The 15,420-nt window shown below is 37.4% G+C and overlaps 2 protein-coding genes across 3 annotated transcripts in view; one reads left to right on the top strand and one right to left on the bottom strand.

Moving 5' to 3' along the window:
- The first annotated feature begins 714 nt into the window (after positions 1-714).
- On the top strand, positions 715-7,698 carry LOC128014330 (probable D-lactate dehydrogenase, mitochondrial). 2 transcript variants are annotated; one of them, XM_052597816.1, is made up of 11 exons: positions 715-908; positions 1,115-1,227; positions 1,604-1,745; positions 1,900-2,041; positions 2,662-2,821; positions 2,916-3,115; positions 3,623-3,751; positions 3,871-3,998; positions 4,904-4,994; positions 5,086-5,185; positions 6,995-7,698. In XM_052597816.1, exons 1-11 carry the CDS (start codon positions 825-827, stop codon positions 7,158-7,160), a joined length of 1,455 nt encoding a protein of 484 aa, XP_052453776.1. In that variant the 5' UTR covers positions 715-824; the 3' UTR covers positions 7,161-7,698. The 2 variants fall into 2 exon arrangements, with proteins under 2 accessions (XP_052453776.1, XP_052453775.1); XM_052597815.1 differs by having other exon boundaries at positions 5,074-5,185.
- znrf1 (zinc and ring finger 1) overlaps positions 7,699-15,420 on the bottom strand; it is a 30,122-nt gene continuing 22,400 nt past the window's right edge. Inside the window, exons 3-5 of the mRNA XM_052597817.1 lie at positions 11,886-11,991; positions 10,995-11,086; positions 7,699-9,400 (exon numbers count right to left, since the gene is read on the bottom strand). Of these exons, the coding sequence (XP_052453777.1) occupies positions 11,029-11,086; positions 11,886-11,991 (164 nt within the window). The 3' untranslated portion in view covers positions 7,699-9,400; positions 10,995-11,028. The remainder of the gene's footprint in view (positions 9,401-10,994; positions 11,087-11,885; positions 11,992-15,420) is intronic.

Genomic DNA, 15,420 nt, shown 5'->3' with positions numbered 1-15,420 from the left:
TGTAAATTCAAAAGTACACTGACAAATTAATAAAGGTGAAGTGAACTGATTTAGCTCAACCTTACAGCACCTGGGGGCATTTCTAGTTTGAAATATATGGATACTCTTGCACAATTTCATCATGTGGTTATGATTGTGGTTTAAATTACCTGTCAAAATGCCTGATTCGAACAGTGACAAGATCCCATGTGGCCTATTTTTGTTCATTTTATTGCATAAGCGAAGAAAAAAATCTTCATGTTCAAAACTGAGTCTAATTTCAAAACTAATTATAAGTCTTGGGATGTCTTTTTAATTTTGATTAGTTTATGAAATGGTGCATCAGAGTAGACCTATTAGATTTATATTGGAAGACAAAACCAGAAGCAGTTATTGTTTTATACCATTTTATAATAAGTAGCCTAACAATAAATAAATAAATAAATAAACTGAGAAATTCTTAAGAAGTATGTATCTATATTGCTTTATGATGCTGATGTCTACTGAATTGGCAAAACAGAGGACTGTCTGTGTGATGTAGTACTGCCACCTTGTGGCTTCTCTAAGAACTTTTAAACTACATTGTAAAAAAATCTATGGTTTTGTTAGCTAATCAGATCAAATTACTGTGCGAACGTCATGATAAACAATTAATATTCATAAGTTAAGCGTTCTTTTACTGTCTATGGTTCGAACAGTATAATCCCTAATCTAGGGGCGGGGCTTGAGGTTCAGACGAAGCGTGACGCCGTTAGAATGATTCGAAAGAAAATTATATATAAACTTAACAACTGACGCCATGTATAAAAGCTCGGTTATTTCGTAACTTTTGTAAGGAGTAGAAAATGACTTCGTTCATGCAAGCCCTACGCTTCTCTTTTTCAAGGCTGCCGTTTATTTGCAGGAGGTCCAGGACATATTCTACTGAAGTAAGTTTGGGATCATTAGGGCCCGAGCACTGCATATATATACATATACATACAGACACACACACACACACACACACACACACACACACACACACACACACACACACACATATATATATATATATATATATATATATATATATATATTAACTTGCGTGTCACCAGAGAGTCATGCACTCTGTATATTTCTGTCTATTGCATTGAAGGCCGGAGCCATCGAGCGGGTCATTTCAGCGTTTCGCTCTGTTAGTGGAGAAGAAGGGGTGTCTGTAGGCTCAGCTGTCAGAGAACAGCACGGCAGGGATGAGTCTGCGCACAGGTGAGGTTTCACTGCCATACCGGAGGGTCACCTGCCTCTTTATCATGCAAACAGTGCAGCAGTAGCTCCCACAGTTACAAATAAACCGACTGCAGCGTCTGAGTCAATCATTAAAAGTGGTGGGTAAAATATTACATCGACTATCTGGTCCCATTCAGCATATGAGAGAAACAACCAGACACAAATAATCATCCACACCAATGATATTCAGGCCCAATCAATTAATCATCAGTGTTTCACAACCAGCCAATCAACTCAAAATAAATTTTTCAATAAATAAATTAGAATACAGATACATTACATTTTTACATTACATTTCAATTTGATTTGCATGTTGTTATTTATATATTTGTGGTATTTTGTCTTGCTGTGTCAGATGCCGACCACCAGATGTGGTGGTGTTTCCTCGGTCTGTAGAGGAGGTCAGTGCCCTTGCCAAAATTTGTCACCACCACCAACTACCCATAATCCCGTTTGGTACAGGGACAGGCCTGGAGGGAGGTGTTGGTGCTCTGCAGGTTTGTCCAGTTGAGAAGAATAGACACAAGTATTTGACAGTGCCAGTGTCAGATTTCAGGCCTAATCTTCATTAGAGAAAAAAGAAGTAGTTTTGTAAGCATCCTTAAGCATTCTTAAGTAAGTTTAAATATTTGTGTACTATGTGTTTCTTAGGGTAGAGTGTGTTTCAGTCTGAGAAAGATGGATCAGGTTCTTGACCTTCATCAAGAGGATTTTGATGTGACGGTGGAGCCAGGTGTGACACACAGAGGCCTGAACTCATACCTGCGTGACACTGGCCTCTGGTTTCCTGTCGGTCAGTCAAATCCTTGTGTATTATGAGTACAAAGCAGACCACATCAATCAAATTGATTGGATGCAAGGCTACTGTATAACTAAATCTAAAACTGAAAAAAAACTCTTTTTATTTAGTTTATCTTTAAGTGCTAAAATAACTAAAACTAATAAATAATAATTAATAAAAATATATTGCCATATATATATATATATATATATATATATTTATATATATATATATATAGATAGATAGATAGATAGATAGATATTAAAAAAGTAATAATGAAAATTAGACAAACTACTGTAAAAAATTACTAAAACTAACTAAAACAGAAAACGAATTAATTAATTAATAATTAATAATAATTAATAATAATATATAGCCATATATATATATATAAGTAATGAAAATGAGAAAAACTCAACAAAATGACTAAAACTAACTAAAACAGAACATAAAAATAAACTCTAATTCAAAATAAACCAAAAACTGTATATGATACTAAATATCTGATATTACAACAACACTGATTGAATGTTCCAGTACATAGAATAATTCAAGCCTAATTAAATGTTTAATTTGGCCATATTTGCCGTATTATTGGAAATGATTAATGGTTAAGAAATATATTTCCACAGATCCAGGTGCTGACGCATCTCTCTGTGGCATGGCTGCAACTAGTGCGTCAGGCACTAACGCAGTCCGCTATGGCACGATGCGCGGGAACGTCCTGAACCTGGAGGTGGTTCTAGCAGATGGAACGGTCCTCCACACAGCAGGGAAGGGCCGTCGTCCAAGGTATGACTGCAAAATTACAATCAAAGCATATTTTAAACAAAACCTTTTGTTGTCTACATTAGATTTTTCCCCTTTTGATGCAACACCCTTTCAGAAAGACATCTGCTGGTTACAACCTAACTAGCCTTTTTGTGGGCTCGGAGGGAACTTTGGGTATTATTACCAAAGCCACGCTCCGGTTGTTCGGTATTCCTGAAAGCATGGTGTCGGCTGTCTGCTCCTTTCCATCCGTCCAATCAGCGGTGGACAGCACTGTTCAGATCCTGCAAGCTGGAGTGCCCATTGCCCGTATCGGTGAGCATTGTTTAAAGCACATGGACACAATGTGCTTAGTTTGCTGCCTCGATTGGCATCAACATAACAAAAGAACACTTGGCCTCCTGTGTTGTGAACTTGTAAAGTTACAGACTGTGGCACTCGAAACTGCACGCATGCCTAGCTGTTGCGATTTAGTGCAGAACTCTATTCATTTCATTCTAATCTATTCACTGAAGCCTCCTGCAATAACATAAACATTAATTCAGAAGGAAACACCGTCCTTTATTCATAGTCAACACTGAACGCAGTCAAGGGTTTAATGAATTGCTCGGTTCTCAGAACCACAATGTGTTTCTTCTTTTGCAGTCCACTCAGGGTAAAATATTCCACCAGTAGCTCCATCCAATTTATGAGTAATCAGGCATGACTACCCTCTTAGATTTTTAAATCGAGGCGGCACTGAGGCATCGATTTTTAAGCCTTGGCTTTCTACACACAAAGGCATCACAAGACTTAATCGTTGTTGATGCGTTCCATTTGCAGAGTTCTTGGACGACGTGATGATAAACGCATGCAATCACTTCAACAAACTGTCCTATGCGGTCACTCCCACCCTCTTCCTGGAGTTCCACGGTAGCTCCAAAAACATGGAAGAGCAAGTGTCCATCACTGGTATATGAGGATAAAACATACACACAAACAACACATTTCTACAGAAACAGTATTTTACAAAAGCAAAACAATAGATGTGAAAGAATGTGTCATCTGGAAAGCTTGTTCTGTGTGTTCAGAGGAGATCACGCGGGATAACGGAGGCTCAGAATTCGCCTGGGCAGAAGATGAGGAGACTCGTGGCCGGTTATGGAAAGCCCGTCATGATGCGGGGTATGCAGCCCTAGCCCTGAGGCCTGGATGTAAGGTGGGAACATTCACTGCAACATAATTCTGACTCAGACAAGTGCAATTTATCTTTTAACTTAGAATATACACTTTACAGACTTTTTATTATCTTGATGCAATTGTAATTATGCTTTTGAGTTTAAGTTTTGTTCTGTCATGCATAGCGTAGTGTAAAAAGAATGACTGTTATTAAAGAGGTTTCCCGAACACTTCCATTGGTCAACCAAACAGATAGCCACACCCCAAACTCACGCCATTGGTTTAGCCACTGTTGCTGTGCCAGTTTGGTTGGAATGCTAAAACAAACAGTAATGTTTTGATAGCACCGCAAAACACATTTTTATTAAGGACAACGAGCCAACAAATTGGTTGATTATAGTTGTGAATAAATGTAAAGTTTAATAGGACATGGTACTTTTAACATAAAAAATGACACATTTTCCAGGCATATTTTACATATTTGAGTGCTTTTAATTACCTCATATTACAGTGAAGACTAAAGAAGATCTAATTAGCAAAAATGTACTAAACGTTATATAATAATACCTATTATAATTTACTAAAATAATATAATAATAATTATAATAAAAATAATATTTTTGTTTCTTATTCCAGTCAGTCTGTCCATACAGAATATTTGCTTAAAAATCATGACTGTTTCAAACTGGTTTCCCAAACATTCTGCCATAGGTCAGCAAAACCAATAGCCCCGCCCTAAACTCACACCATTGGCTGAACCAGTTGCTATGCTGGGCTGGTCATAATGCTCAAGCAAACAGAGCAATGTCATAAAAGCACCACACAGCAAGTTATCAACTATTCAGAGAAAACAGCCTACAAATAACTTTTTGTGAATAATAAGTTAGTAAAGTAGACCATGTTCAGAACTCAACACTTTACAAAAATGTACCTATTTTCTTACAGGCATATTCTACGGATGTCTGTGTGCCAATCTCACGACTGCCTCAGATTATAGTGGAGACAAAGGAAGATCTAATCAGAAACAATATAACCGGTAGTTCACCAAGTTCGATTTTCTCATTTAGTGTTGAGATCTGTTTTTAACTGCTGATATAATATGTTTACATTTGTAGGTCCTATTGCAGGTCACGTGGGCGATGGAAACTTCCATTGTTTAATAGTACTGGATCCCAATGACCCAGACGAGGTGGAAAGGGTTCACTCCTTCACTGAGAGATTAGTCAGGTATTTCTGTTTAGTTTTGCTCTCTTACAATGATCTTCTGAGGCTGCTGAGCGGGACTGGCTGCAGCTTTTGTGTAAATTGTCAGTTTTGTTTTGTGTAGCAATCAATACCAGGATTATTTCTCAAAGTGTCTTCTGCCATTTGGAGAGAGTTTATTGACAATGACAGACATAGAGGGTCTAGTGTCTGGCTTTGGAAACGAGCACAAATAATAAAGGTTCTACCTGCCTTAAGTCATTATGGGTGAAGTGCAGTCTCTGTCGGATACAATGGACCAGCAGCCAAAGAGAAGACAGATGCTGCAATCTCATTTGCTTCAACGAAACCTGGCTGACTTGATACTCAAGACTTCTTCCTGATAGGAGCAAATGGAGTTGGACTTGGCCTTCCAGTGAATGACAGACATGATGTAACTGTAAAATCATAAGTTTGCAAAAATGATAGCCATATTAACTGCCAAAGGAGTGTTTGCACTCTAAAGTGAATACTCTGAAAGGAGAAGAAATGTTATCGAGTTGAACTTGTGTGAAGAAATTGATTTCAGGCTCGCTGTCTGGAAGTATAGAGGAACTTGACCAGGCCAAGTTAGATGAACCTGTTCAATCAATTCAACTGGAATACCATTCTGCCTGTTTAAGGAAAGTGCTGGGTTCAAGTAAAGGCTGGATACTTTAAAATCGTTCCGAACACAAGAAACTCAATGAAAAACGATGTCCTCGATCTGGATGGAAATGTCATCTCAAGCTAAACAAATGGTAGTCTGTGCCCATCATAAACAGTGTTGAGGGTAACACATTATAAATAATGTTAGTTATGTAATCAGATTACTTAGTTCAAGTAACTAGAAAACTAATACATTACTTTCAATTAAACATGCTTTTTTAAAATAAGTCACACAACTAACTGTTTTCTCATTTATTCACTGACCTCTCTCCTGTCCCTGTGTTGGGAGAAACAGGAAGTGAGGTGCAGAGACTGAGGTTATTCCTTCAGACTGAAACTTATTAATTTCACTTTTGGTGTAAAAGGGCTCTTACAGTTACCAAAAATTAAACTTTTGGCTTTTGTTATGCAAATGTTATGTGCAGTAATAAGTTACTTCCCATAAAAAGTAACTAAGTAACACTAAAAACACAATATTGTAATGCATTACTCTTAAAAGTAACTTTCCCCCAACACTGATCATTAACTATGAAGTTTCCTCTTAAATATGTCAACTCACAACTGCCCAGTGTCTGCAGACCGGTTCTGACTTTAAACATCAGTTCCTCCATACTGCAAATCTGGGCAAAAATATCATGTACCATCTTATATTCCAGTCTTAATAAAACTCAATCAATTTTTCTTAACATAATAATAATTCAGAATTGTCTTACTGCAGCAAAAATTGTGGTTAGAGTATACAAGGTGTACTTTGTCATGTCAAATAGTGGGAACCTTGCATGAACAAGATGAGTAGGAGTTGGATTTTCTGCACAAGGGAGCCCCCAAGACTAGTCTTCATCATTCAGCTGGAGAATGTGGAGGTGGAAACACCTGGGTATATGAATTGGACTTGGACAGACAGCTCAGTTGCACAGATTCTACGTCCTGAGGAAACGTTGGTCTTTCAGTGGTTGTGGGCTGCTAAAATAACTCTTCCAGTCTCCCAGCCACACTGAGGTCTTTTGGGGCAGCAATGCCAGATCTAGTGTTTCCAAGCTTCTTAATTAATCAAGATGGCCAGATGTGTTACTTAATTCACCTTATTTATTGGCAGTAACAATTACAGTGGATGAATTCATTCTCTTGTTCTCTTTCCCCATGTAGGAGAGCACTGGCGATGGATGGAACTTGTACTGGTGAACATGGGATCGGTCTAGGAAAGCGGGCCCTGCTCAGAGAAGAGGTCGGTCCATTGGCTATAGCGGTCATGCAGGGCATCAAGGCCACCCTAGACCCCAAAAACCTCATGAATCCTGGAAAGGTATTATAATTAATGCAAACCAACACAGACCACTATAGAAGACACTCTGAATTAGGCTGTCTGACCACTAGATGTCAGGAGAATGAGGTTTGTTTTAAATTTTAAGAAGGATAATAATTTAGACTAGAGTTTTTATAAAATCTGCAGATGCAAAACATAGTTTTTGTTAAAGTGCACATGATTTAAGCTCCTTGTGTGAATAATAAAGGGTGATTAATTTGTTATGTAGTCTTATTGCGAATGGCTTGAAAAATAATTATTCCATCCTTTTATTTAGCCTTTTTCATGGTCACTTCGAAATATAAATGAATGTGAAATCAGTGTGCCTTAACAAATTTTTAAGTTTTTGTGAATACATTTATTTATATGGATATATTTGTTTCTAAAAACAGAATTTGTGAAGCTGAACTCAATACAAGCTAAATGTGATTTTAATAGACTGAATAGAGATAATGTCTCTTGTTCTTTCTTAAGTGATTGTTTTTTTAATTTATTTGACCCTTTTTGTGTATTTGCAGTGGACTTAAAAAAGGAAAGCAACATCTGATTTGATTTCATCTTGTTTTAATTATATGTATGATCTTCATCATTATTACTCATCCCACAGATTGCACATCAAAATCATCAGATACTTAGTTTGTACCTCCTAAAACAGGCATCCGTTCATGTCCCTGGAAAAAAAGAAAAGAAAAACATACAAAATAACAGACAAAAAATAAAATAAAAGGATGGGTTTCGAGAGTGCCGAGTCACTTTCTGCAGCCCATGCTGCACAAGATAGTGCTACGCTACCTGACTCTGTGTTTATTATCTGTTTGATTTGTTTTAGACGGTGAGGCGTAATTATTCTCCATTGTTTTGATGGATGGTGTTTGTATGTCCTCATTTACAGGCACAAAGCAGAAAAAAAACTCAGAAATGCTCTACTTTTATCCAACACAAAAAGTAATAGGCTGTCAAATGTTTTCTTGCGGTTATTTTTTTCTCTCTACCTTTTTATTTGACTCCTTTTTTAAATAATTTTTTACAATTTCGGCAACATTATTTTCTAACAGTGCTTGCTGTTTATACAGTAGACAGAGGCATCCTGAAGGTTAAATAGATTTCTCGTGAGGTTTCTCACAGATTTTTCAAAAATAAAAAGTAAATGCAGATCATAGAAATGATCTCGTAATAGACTGACACCAGTATATCTGGGCTTTACATACAGTAGTGAAGCAACATTAGCTTACCAGACGCAAGCTGATCGGTCACATACAGAAAACATGGGAGGATGGACAGAAGCCGAAATCACACACACACACACACACACACACACACTGAATACACGTACTCAAGGCATTTACAGGGAAACTGTCCGAATATTATGGTCAGCGCTTCATAATAACTGCCCCAAAAAATTGCAGATGAAACTAGGAAAATAGCTTTGAGCTTCTTATTGTTTCAGAATCTGTAGGGGAAAGACATCTATCGTGAATTGTAAACATTTGAAGACAGACCAAGAGTGTATCTTTCTCGCCGTTTGTGACTGTAAACCCCCATCCCAACACACATGCTGATGTCTTGGACTTCCTCTGGCACTAACAGGAAACACAATTTACACATTTCCCTGCTTGTGGACACATGATCACGCACATGCACACACAGAATAAGTAAATCTACGTCCACCGGCTGTCCAACATATCACTAATAAGTGAACCGCACACAAAACTCCTCCCACCAACCAGGTGTGAAACCCCGCCCCCCTGCCACACCACTATAATCAGCATCGTTTGATTGACAGGTCAGGTATGGCCTCCGGATTAGTTTGCAAAGCATAGTCTACTTCCTACTTATTTACTGCATATGCCCCGCCCCTCGTGTTGCCCCGCCCCCTCATTCCCATCTCCTTCCGTCTGATTACATACACAAGGAGAGAGGAGTGGACTGAACACACACGGCGATAAGAACACAGAGTATATAGAGGGGGCAAGAAAGCGGGACATTTTCCAAAGCCAGAGATCCGGTGTTTGTGGTTTTGCCGTGAAGGGGCCGGTTAGCAGTTTTAGCAGTCTCTAGCACAGCGGGCAGGGGATTCTGGGATTCTGCAAGTGGTAAGGATGGTGTTAGCTGGATGAAGGCTTTTATTCGGTTCAGTTTTGCGATGACACATGTCCGTTTCTGTGGATTTTGGTCGAATTGGTTGGTAGATTGATTTATGTGGGGGTTTTTTTGTGTCAGGATACCCAGGTTTAGGTCCATAAAGTGCCCTACAGTGAGAGAAAAAGAGACAACGATGAAATATGAGAGTCATACTGAGCCTGAGGGGGTCTTCACACTTGGTTTATGTCAGGGGTCTTGGGAGGTGGTCTAAGGATGGTTTACTGTAAGCCATCTGTGTGGGTTGATGTATAAAGTGCTTTTTTAAACATAGAAACACAAGGTTTAAGTTTGAAGTCTTTACCAGACCACATTTCAATACCATGTCAATGAAGAAACTACAGAAATAAAAACTACATTAATAGAGTGGTAGTCTAGATCTTTGTAAATGTGTGTTTTTTTGTTGTCAGGTTTATAAGTGCCCTGAAGTGAGTGGAAAAGAGACACAAGTTATAATCAGCCTGTGGGTGTTTTCACACTTGGTTTATGTCAAGGGTCTCGGAAGGTAGTCTGAGAATGTTTTGCTGTAAGTCAGTGGTGTGGGTGAAGTATAACGCATATTTAAACATAGAAACTCGAATTTAAAGCTTTAACCAGATTGCTTTTTTAATACTGGACAAATCAATAAATTACAGAAAAAATCCCTATATAAAAATGAATATAATATTATATAGTATTATATATACAATATCCAACTTACTTCTACTACTACTAATAATAAATAAATAACTTGATTACTTAAAAGGATAGTTCACCCAAAAATGTTATATTCTGTTTACTCGGCCTCATGTTGTTCCAAACCTGTAAGACCATTGTTGATCATCAGAACACAAATTAAGATATTTAAGATGAAATCCGAGAGCCCTCTGACCCCGCATAGACAGCAATGAAACTGACATGTTCAAGGCCCAGAAAGCTAGTAAGGACATTGTTAAAATAGTCCATGTGACATCAGTGGTTCAATCGTAATTTTATGAAGCTATAAGAATACTTTGCATACAAAAAAGTTAAATTAAGGTTGAATCACTGATGTTACATGAACTGTTTTAATGAAGTCTTTACTACCTTTCTGGACCTTGAAAATATCAGTTGCATTGCTGTCTATGCAGGGTCAGAAAGCTCTTGGATTTCATCAAAAATATCTAAATTTGTGATCTGAAGATGAACGAAGGTCTTACGGGTTTGAAATGTCATGAAACATTAAATGCATTTTTAGGTGAACATTCCCTGTATTATTGTTATCAACAACAACAAAAATAATAATAGGAGAGTTGTCTGAGTTCTAGATGTTTGTGAAAGTTTAAGTGAAAGTGAAAGTGCATATTATTACTGTTAATTGTGATGTTTTAACAATAATAACATTAATAATTGTAATAATTTTTAGAGGACTTGAGTGTGAAATAAAATTAATAATAATAATAATAACAACAACATCAAAAGAGGTCTGACTTGCTTTGTGACCACAATTTTATTTATTAAGGCACACTTATGATAAAACCTGTCAAAAAAACAAAAAAAAACAAAACTGTTTTGCTACTCTGGTAATTACTTTTTATAGTCTGTTCAAAAAAGATGCACTGGAGTAATGAGATGCTGCTAATTACAGTTTGATGAAGTCAAAGACAAAAATTCCAATACAACATGACTGACAAATATCCGATTATTGAGACACATGTCGGTGAATATTTGTGTGCTGGTGTTCACCTTTCTCAGTGGTAGCAGAAGAAGATGATGGAGGTCAGTCTGAAGGATGTTCAGGGCAGGAGCGGTTGATCTCAAACCAGGAGTCTATACAGCTATTTACATCAGGAAAACACAGTTTCCATTAGCATAATGCTTTAAAGGATTCTACTAATGGCTATTAAGATTATCACAGTGTCCTAAACAGTCACAATGAATCCCAGCATTAAATCATTTTGCTGTCCTCGATAAAAGTGCAGAAAATGACTAAACCACCGCCAACATATTAGATGTTAATATAATGCTATGTAAAGCAGAATACTGGACCGGATATAGAAACCATGCAAGCAAATCTCACAAATGTCTTGCCGGTTGCTTAGGCTTAGGCCAAAATATTACTATTAACTTAGAAGTGATAGGATTTATCGGTTGTCACTTTGTTGTGCCTTGCCTGGTTAGGACTGAGCATTTAACTTGCTTGTGGCAAATTTGTTCTGAAAACCTTTCAAGTGTGAGCTGCAAGAGAACATCAGCAAGCCAATCGGTTCACTTAAAAGGGTCAGCTGTTTGAGACATGAAGACTTTCCAATGAGTGTGCTATTCAATACCAAGAAGCCTCCTGCTGAGACACCATATACAGACATGAAACGTCAATCATATAGTTACATAAACACATAATTATATATAGGACATGACAAGGTTTGTGTTTCATGCTCAGCAGATAAAGTAGAATGTAAATTCTCAGGCAATTTGACAGCTGAGATTTGACTGGCACAAAGATGTAACATCTCATGTCAGATTGGCACAGGGTTGGACACAAGCGGGTTTGTCATTATCACAAGCAATTTACCAACACTGGTGCTGGTTAAAAAGACATGAACAATATAAACTGTGCAATAAAAATGTCCGTCTCACCTTTTGTGATAGATACAGAGGCACGGCAGTCTAGCGATGGTGTCTCCCTGCTGTAGCTCCTCCAGACATATTACACATTCTCCTGCGTCTCTTGACAACACGTCATCTGTAACACACACACACACACACACTCACAGTGAGCACATGATGCAAACCTATAATAATGATCTATAAATTTAAATTTGATCTATTATTTTAAATTTTTCAAAATAATTAATATTTTCATTCAGCAAGGGTACATTAAATTGATAAAAAGTGTCAAATAAGACATTTAAACTGTGTATATATATAATTTGTATTTTATTTTATTTTATTTCAAATAAAAGCTGTTCTTTTGAACTTTCTATTTATCAAAGAATCCTGAAAAAATATTATCATGGTTTTCACAATTTTTTTTTACCGTTTTCAACATTGATAATAAATAAATGCTTCTTGAGCAGCAAATCAGCATATTAGAATGATAACTGGACTGGAGTTATGATGCTGAAAATTCAGCTTTACCATCATATAAATTATATTTTAAAATATATTCAAACAGAAAACAACTGTTTTTAATTGAAGGCTTGGTGGGCATATTTTTTTTTGTCTAAGAAAACTATATGCAGGAGCATCGGTCAGGGGGTGGAACTGAGTTACAGTAATCATTGAGTAATCATTTTATTAAAATAAATATTAGATATATGTAACTTTTTACAAAAGTCTTTTATTTTTTATGTAGATTCCCCTTTGGACTACACAGGGACCCCATTTGAGAACTCCTTCCAATTTAAAGTAAAATTTTACATGGTTTTCAAATGTTGCATACACAATGTTTATTTACACTTGATTTACTATCTTGTTTTTTTATAACCATATTTCCATATAGTTTTCTAAAAACACTAAATACTCTTCAAAACTGTCATTTGAGTAGGGAAGTTTTTTTTTATGTTTTTGAAAGTCTTTTATACTGACAATAGTAAAAACAAAACTATTACTTTTGTAGCACATACAGTAGATCCCAAACTCCCGTTTTATCACATTTCTTGCCATTTTTTTTTTTAAATAAGAATGATTTTTTTTGCAGCACAACATGTCACAGCTCATGTCTGATTGGGATGTTTTTGACTGCAGATTCATGAAAACATACACACAGTGTATATTTGAAACGGCTTGTCTGCCAGCAGGGGGCAGTGGTGAGGAAAGAGGAAAGTTCACAGCATTCCTCCACTTTCTCTCTCACAATATCCGCTGGTTAAGTGAGGTGGGTTGGCAGTTAGCATAACTAGTATTTAAAGACAGTTACTCATGCTTCATTGCTTTGTGTATGTTTGTGGTGGAGAGACGATGACGAAGTGTGAACTCATTTTCTGCTAATAGCTTAAGGGCAACAACCAACGTGATTTGACTTGCATGCCCATACCAACATAATCACACACACACGCACACACGCCGTTTTCAATCTGTTTTTGTTTCCAGTAAAAGTCTTCTTCACAGGAAATGTGCCAGAAACCGAGACGAACTACTTCCTTTCATATAACGTGCACAGCTTCCCCTGGAAACACCTGTGTGTGTGTGTGTGTTTCTGTGTGTGAGGACTGTGCTAACTACTGACAGAAGGTTAAAGAATCATGACAGGATAATGGAGATCGTGCAAAACAGGATGTTGATTGAGGGTTAACCCAGTTTCCCATAATGCTTTGGGATGAATCTCACACTACAGAGGTGCGAAACCACTTCAAAGACGTGTCACAAATTTGTTTGTACGCAGGTTCTTTTTTCAGTTTAGGTTTAATGAACATTAACAAAATCACTTTTTTTTTCGGCCAGCCATCTGCATTGCTGAAAAAGTGACGTAGGGCACCTGAGGTGAAGATGGGGAGATGGAGCTCTGTTTGCTTTGTGTGCAGAGAGCAGGCAGACAGGACGAGAGATAGATTGCAGTTTAGAGAGGATGTGATGGAGGGAGAGAGAACGACACGGGGTGGAAAGCAAAAAGAGGTGAGCTGGGAAAAACAGGAGATGATGGCAGCAATGAATAGAGAACAGACGGCAGACATATGCTCCAAATACAAATCAGCTTAGTGAGGCGATGCAGCATGAGAGACCGGGGGCAACTGGAACATGCTACATTTCTTCAAAGTTAGGCTGAAATTAAATATGTTATCTCCTTTTGATCCTTCAAAAATGTATTATTCATTATTATCAATGGACAAAACAGTTTTGGTGGTGAAAAATGATGTGGAAATGTGATACAAAAAAATTAAAATAAAAAAAATAACACAAAGGATGAAACAATTTTGTAATACTTAGTGTTGGCTATTATTTTAGGTGAAATTGGCCAATATTTTCAAGTGTTACAATTCCCTTCAGCCCCATTACAGTGACAATTGCAACACTATTTAACAATCTTTTATTTAATTCAGTATTATATTGTTCATTATAATGCTTAAGTATTAATAAAGTTACTCTTTGCTACATAAATGTGTCTTCTCTTAGATATATAATACATAGATGTGTAGTTGTTGTGCAGGAATTTCTGTAAAATATTGGAATTACTCTAGCGCCTCAAAAAATTCTCAAACATTGTTGCAGTTTTCCAGACACTGTTCACGGCAAGGCAAACATGTCAGCCTTTCCCCCGCACATCCCTGGACAACAGCAGGACGCACACACTTGAGCTTGTTATCCTCTTAGGGCCGATGACTTCAGCTGCACTAGTTTACAGGAATGGACAGGTGTGTGAAAGAGAGATCAGCTGCTGGTTAGGCCTTTCAGTTCAAGTTATTAGTAATCATGTTCCCCATTTCTTTCCGCTAGATAGCTGTCAATCTGAGTCTGGGCTTCTTGGGTCAGAAATGTTAACGCTATTACTTTGATAGCAGTTTTGTGTGTGGAAGTGTGTATCACCCTCTGAAGAGCCCGTGTGAGCTGACCAGTGTGTCTTTTCCAAGCCAGGACTATGCATGATGATATTTTAATACCTGCTGTTAAATTTAGCTCTCACATGGGGAGGGAGATGAGAGAGAGTTTTTCAGAGGGCAGAATAACATTTCTGCTATCTATCTATCTATCTATCTATCTATCTATCTGTCTGTCTGTCTGTCTGTCTACCATCTGGTACAAGTCATTTTTTAAAGGTCCCCTTCTTCGTGATCCCATGTTTTAAACTTTAGTTAGTGTGTAATGTTGCTGTTAGAGTTCAATGCCAAGCGAGATATTTTATTTAACAGGATTCGCCTAAAAAAACGACCCGTTTGGACTACACCCCTCTAGTTCCTGCAGTAATGACATCATTAAAACAGTTTATTTGACTAACCTCCGCCCACAGGAATACACAAAAATGGGGGCGTGGTCTTGTTGCGCTCCGACGGAGAAGAAGGAAGAGCTGCATTTGTGTTTGTCGCCATTGAAACGCTGTTATTTTCATCTCGGAGTCCAATTATCTTTGTTTGGGCTTCCCAGGGACGCTACTTGGAGATTAATGGTTACAATTTATGTTTAACTCGGTTCCCAAAAATTATAATCCACATGTAAAACTATGTACTGTACATTTTGC

Source organism: Carassius gibelio, chromosome B25 (assembly GCF_023724105.1).
Source record: "Carassius gibelio isolate Cgi1373 ecotype wild population from Czech Republic chromosome B25, carGib1.2-hapl.c, whole genome shotgun sequence".
NCBI lineage: Eukaryota > Metazoa > Chordata > Actinopteri > Cypriniformes > Cyprinidae > Carassius > Carassius gibelio.
This window is presented reverse-complemented; position numbering and strand designations above follow the sequence as displayed.